The 5,756-nt window shown below is 40.3% G+C and overlaps 2 protein-coding genes across 2 annotated transcripts in view; both read left to right on the plus strand.

The window, feature by feature from the left end:
* Window positions 1–5,076, plus strand: part of LOC106810670 (2-hydroxyacylsphingosine 1-beta-galactosyltransferase-like) — a 27,680-nt gene extending 22,604 nt beyond the window's left edge. The window contains exons 2-6 of the mRNA XM_014814137.1: window positions 2,143–2,229; window positions 2,405–2,494; window positions 3,456–3,591; window positions 3,781–4,000; window positions 4,275–5,076. Coding sequence (XP_014669623.1) covers window positions 2,170–2,229; window positions 2,405–2,494; window positions 3,456–3,591; window positions 3,781–4,000; window positions 4,275–4,575 — 807 coding nt within the window. The 5' untranslated portion in view covers window positions 2,143–2,169 and the 3' untranslated portion in view covers window positions 4,576–5,076. The remainder of the gene's footprint in view (window positions 1–2,142; window positions 2,230–2,404; window positions 2,495–3,455; window positions 3,592–3,780; window positions 4,001–4,274) is intronic.
* LOC106809137 (lipase maturation factor 1-like) overlaps window positions 1–5,756 on the plus strand; it is a 36,289-nt gene that overhangs the window by 7,546 nt on the left and 22,987 nt on the right. The window contains exons 4-6 of the mRNA XM_014812149.1: window positions 760–1,099; window positions 1,310–1,320; window positions 1,544–1,692. Of these exons, the coding sequence (XP_014667635.1) occupies window positions 760–1,099; window positions 1,310–1,320; window positions 1,544–1,692 (500 nt within the window). The remainder of the gene's footprint in view (window positions 1–759; window positions 1,100–1,309; window positions 1,321–1,543; window positions 1,693–5,756) is intronic.

Raw genomic sequence — 5,756 nt, forward strand, 5'->3', positions numbered from 1 at the left:
TAAACAACACAATGATCTCACTTTCTCTCACGCACACGCGGGGCACACGCGCGCACACACACACACACACACACACACACGCACGCACACACACGCACGCACGCACGCCCACACGACGCACACAATACACACTTCATCGTAATCTCTACACGAAAACAGAACGTGTGCGTGCATCATACCCCAAATACAATTTTTACACCGATGCTCTCTCTCTCTCTCTCTCTCTCTCTCTCTCTCTCTCTCTCTTTGTCTGTCTGTCTGTTTGTCTTTTTCTCTCTCTCTCTCTCTCTTTCTCTGTTTCAGTCCTTCTCTCTTTCTGTGTCTCTCTATATTTCTCTCTCGCTCTCTCACACACACTCTGATTTGCTTTCTCTCCCGCGGCCCCTCTCTTTCTCTCTTGCTCTCTCTCTCTCTTTCTCCCTCTCTCTCTCGTACATGTGCCCTCTCTTTCTCTCTCTCATGCATGTGCCCTATCGCTCTCTTTCTCTCCCTCCTGCATGAGCTCTCTCTCTCTTTCTCACTGTCTTTTACTCTCCCCCTTTCTTGCTCGTGCTGTCTCTCTCTCTCTCTCTCTGTGTGCGTTAAATGAGATTAAAACTATAATGATATGCTTCCATCCAAATCGACCCCATTCTGATGTTTTGCACACTACTCCCCTGCCAATTAACCCTTTTCTACTAGTGAGTTAGCATTCTTTATTGCTGTCTTGGTATTCAGGCAAGCATGCATTTACAGAACAATTGTAATGAAGTTTCAAAGGTGAAAACCATTTATTTTTCTATACCTTAGTTGTAGCATTCATCATCGCATACAGCCAGAACACAGCTCTGATAGGAAATGATGGCCTTCTACCAGCAAACACATATCTGCAAACCCTCAAGGCTTCAGCTAAGAGTGACCCGATGAAAATGTTCACATCAGCCCCGACACTGCTTTGGTTCATGGACTGGGAGTCAGACATTGACCGCTGTTTGGAGTACATCTCATTGGCTGGAATTGTGCTGGCGTCTGTCGTTACGTTGACAGGAGCAGCCAACATGGTCGTTATGGTGGCTCTGTGGATGCTGTACCACTCCATTGTTAATGTTGGCCAGCGATGGTATGAGGCGAATACATTCCAAACATGGGACATAGCATGTTAACTTATGTACCTTATATGGCAAATAATTATAATGTATTCAATATCAAAAATGTGTATGCTTTTATTATGGCATTTTTAGCTTAATTTAGTTATAGTTCTTGCATTTAATCATTTGTAGGTTGTCATTGTTAAAATACTGATAATTTATTATTTCTGTTTGTATTATAGGTACTCTTTTGGTGAGTGACAATGCTTTTATGTTCCATAAACACGGTTCAGCAATTTCTATTGTTGCACATGTCTGCTACTGATATAACTGATCATGCACCTATGCTCATAATACTAGTATAGTATTCCAAGTATTCGTGAATTGTAGAATAAGACAATTGTATAGTTTTACTCTTTTTCATTACTACAAGTGGTTTTTCTGTGTAAATGTTTACATCAAATGTTATTTTATAGGTTGGGAATCTCAGCTGTTAGAAACTGGGTTTTTAGCAATATGGTTCTGCCCTCTTCTGTCGTGGAGGCAATTACCTAGGAAGACTCCGCCATCCTTGCTTGTTGTCTGGGGTCACAGATGGCTAATCTTCCGTATCATGTTAGGTGCAGTAAGTACACCTTTTCATCAACCCATATACATTAACAAAATACTGCCTTAGGTGCTAATCAATTCTATCATTGATTTGCCATATAAATCAAATGATTACATTGGATTACCAGGTGTATTTCGTTAGACAAACAAATGAACAACTAATTTTTTTGCCTTGTTATTTACGACCTTTCTCGTTATTTCAACACTGAGTGATTCCTTAAAATTCATGTGGCTTTCCCATAACAACAGTTTGTTTTTTTAGCTCATCTGACATAGTCAGATGCAGCTTGTAGAATCGCATGATACGCAGTTTAGAAAGTTACATGGACTATAACATTGCACGCTGGATAGGTACTTCGGCGTTAAAAGCTATTGAGAGTTAATGTTTTCTTTACATATTATCTAGGCACACGAGAGATACGAAGGTATACCAGATAGGGCAGCGCTAGTGCTGTCCTCTAGCAACCCTGCGTTCGACCATCCACGCCCCACGATGCCCAACGTCCAGCATATCGGTGGTCATCTCTGCCAGCCGGCAAAAGCGCTGCCTCAGGTAATATAATTACGAGCGTTTTTGTCATGCACGCCATTAAATTTACTCGGAGAGTAGGCGGACGTACGTTGAAGTTTGCAATTTTCCGCGGATATATTTGATCTGTATATAAATACACGATATAGATCATTATACCGCAAGTGTCTATATCGCTATTATTTTGCGTTTCTCGCAGAAATTGGAGGCGATGCTGGAGACGTCCTACAAAAAAGTGGTATACGTGTCATTCGGTACGCTTATGCACGGACGGAAAGGAGTGGATGAAGTACGTTCGCGCATGCGCACTAAATATCGCGTTCATTGACCCTCAACCACACCACTTCTAACCTGTTTCGCTAATGCAACCGTGTTATTAATGAGTTTCGAAGTACAGTCGGCGCAGCTTAGATAGCGAGCTTGTTCTTGCACAAGGTAGTCAAAGACCTCAAGGGTTTAATATGATCGTCAAGGCTGCAAGTTCCTTGTGCAGATACTGGGACCCGATACACAGGTTGTTGCAGGGTTGCAGATAGCAGGGTTGCAGATAGCAAGGTTGCAGATAGCAGGGTGCAGATAGCAAGGTTGCAGAGAGCAGGGTTGCAGATAGCAGGGTTGCAGATAGCAGGGTTGCAGATAGCAGGGTTGCAGATAGCAGGGTTGCAGGGTTGCAGATAGCAGGGTTACAGATAACAGGGTTGCAGATAGCAGGGTTGCAGATAGCAGGGTTGCAGATAGCAGGGTTGCAGATAGCAGGGTTGCAGGAGCGGATCCAGAACTTGAAGAGGGTGGGGTGCCCTCCGATCAACGAAGTTGTGAAGCCCGTGGCGGAAGGTCCGACGAACCCATGGAATATGTTTCTAATAAAACCTCGTAGATACAATTTTCTATGTATCTAATAGCTCTTTGTCCTAAAAAAAAATCACGCGAATCTTTGAAGGCAAACGCATATCATTACATACTTATATATATATCAGGCGTTAATAATGACAAATTGTCATAATTATTGTTATACATACATTATTGTTATAACATGTTGTTATACAATTTATTATAATGTACCCATTATCTGTTATAGGTGTGTTCCAATTTGTCATATATATATATATATATATATATATATACGAGAAAGGTTTTGCTAAGCAAATATAGAGGGCACGCGCCGGCATTTTTTAAATCCGCGCATGTGTTGTGGTTATTGTCGTAGTTCAAGTTGTGACGCTTGGTATGGTTTTCTCGGCATATTTTAGAACAAACGTTTTATGGTGGCTCTTCGCGGTGCTGTCACTAACCTTCCGTATTTCTTCATGATTGCTGGCTTCAACATGACCAGTCCTCCGCCCAATGTTGTCACGTTAGGATGGGCACCTCAGAATGATCTGCTAGGTAAGCGAATCCAAAACTGATGCTATGATGATAACGAAATGCTTTCTTATGGCCGCAGTGTTTCGTGTTATCCAGTTTACAGAAACAAAAGAAGTCCGCACGGGAAGCGACGAATTAATGTTTACAGACTGACACCTAATATCTCATACTTTTTTTACTTAATATTACAAACAAGTATCTTTTCCACAGCTCACAGCAAAGTAGACGCATTTTTCACACACGGGGGACTGAATGGACTATGGCAAACCATCTGCCACGGAACTCCTGTCGTCGTCATGCCGCTCTTTGCTGACCATTTTCGAAACGCGCACTTGGCTCAAGAGAGAGGAATCGGCGAGATGATTGACTTCCATACTATAACAACAGAAAGCCTACAATCCGCTTTTAGGCGTGTTGTCGAGAATGACGCGTAAGTCTGTTGCGTACGATAATGACAGTATATCATAGAGGTCTGCTGTTAAAATAGCTAAGAATAAGACATAAATAAATCAACACTACTGCTTACTGCAAAAATAATATAAGCTATAAGAAAATGAAATCGAATAATCCCTGTTTGTTTTTTTTACCAAACACTTATCCGAATCGCTAATGCCCGCTAACTGGCTTCTTAATATAATACTGCTATTTTCTTCTTACATCTTTGCAGCTATCATGTTTGATGTTCAATATTTTTCGTTTTACAGATATGCAGCACGCATGCGTCAGCTTTCGAAACTGTATCATCACAGCCTGCCGATGTCTCCTGATGAGACCGTGTCATTCTGGGTGAATTACACGATGCTCTATGCCGATCAGCAAGCCCCTGCCTACACTGAACTGAACTTCTTACAATATTGGCTCATAGATGTTATTGCTTGTCTGCTCGTGATTGCTGCATTCTTTGCGTGGCTAACTTACGTAGTTCTCATAGCAAGCATATCTATAAGCACTCGTGTCATTCGTCGATGCTGCAGACGTTCTATCAGAAACATTATAACTGCGTAGTTATTGTTGTGCAATTAGGTATATTCCTTTACGTTTTCTATATAGAGAGATAAAACGTATAACAACAGTAAACAAAACAGCACTTTAATTGCTCTTTCCAGCGCAGGATGTGACGGGAAAGAAGTTATTTCCACTAATTTCACTAATATCTGAATGGATTGTAATGTTTCATACGTCGCGCAAATGAGCAAAACCGGAAGCTCGTGGCTGGCATATAAAGTTGCGTAGTACGTGACGTAAAAGTGATTAATCTGTTTACTCTTATTATATTATTTTATCACTACATTATGGGGTAAAATTCTTGACGGGAGTTGGGCAGCAGACCTGAAGAAGCTATATCTAAAACTCGGAGGATCTAAACTTTTTTCAAAATGTGAAGGCTGAAAGTAGCATCGTGAGCGTTCTAAGAAGGAAATAAAATGTTCTAAAGAAAACGATATATAATATATATATAGATAAAGTTATACATATTATAAAGTTATATATAAGTTATAAAGTTATATATATTATAACGATATATAATATATATAAAAGAAGTTCTAAAGAAATACCATAGATACTAATTAGCGCGCCATTGTCGATGACTGCTGCGCGCTGGCGCTAAACTGAGTTCATTGTAATGCCCGGCGCACACGTGAGTTATTTTACTCAAGTAAAATGACGCACGAGTCAAATTACTCAATGAAAATGTATTTATGTCTTATGTAATTATGTCTGCATTTACTAACAAGTTCGTTTCTCTTGTTCAGTGTCGCGGTCTCAGGTTTGCACAATATGTAGAACTTCTCTGTTAAGCATAGGTTGCATTTCTTCATAGTCTTCGAGTAGTACTAGTGTGGCGCTTTGCTCAGTATCTTCCATTTGATCGCGTAGTCTAGGTTATTGTCTTTCAAGTTCCAAATATGTTTACTAAGTTCTGTCGAGTTTCGTTTTGATTCCGTAGTGGAGGATGCCTTATGGTTCGCTAGCCTTGTTTTGAAGGAGGTAGCTGTTAGTCCGACGTATGTTTCTGTCTTGTTTTCGCTTGTCACTGTTGCTTGGTATACTATGTCTGAATTGTATACTAATATTGAATACTTCTTATGATATATATATACATATATATATATATATATATCATATATATACGAGAAAGGTTTTGCTAAGCAAATATAGAGGGCACGCGCCGGCATTTTTTAAAT

The sequence above is a fragment of the Priapulus caudatus genome, unplaced genomic scaffold (assembly GCF_000485595.1).
Source record: "Priapulus caudatus unplaced genomic scaffold, Priapulus_caudatus-5.0.1 Scaffold1, whole genome shotgun sequence".
In the NCBI taxonomy this organism is placed as follows: domain Eukaryota; kingdom Metazoa; phylum Priapulida; class Priapulimorpha; order Priapulimorphida; family Priapulidae; genus Priapulus; species Priapulus caudatus.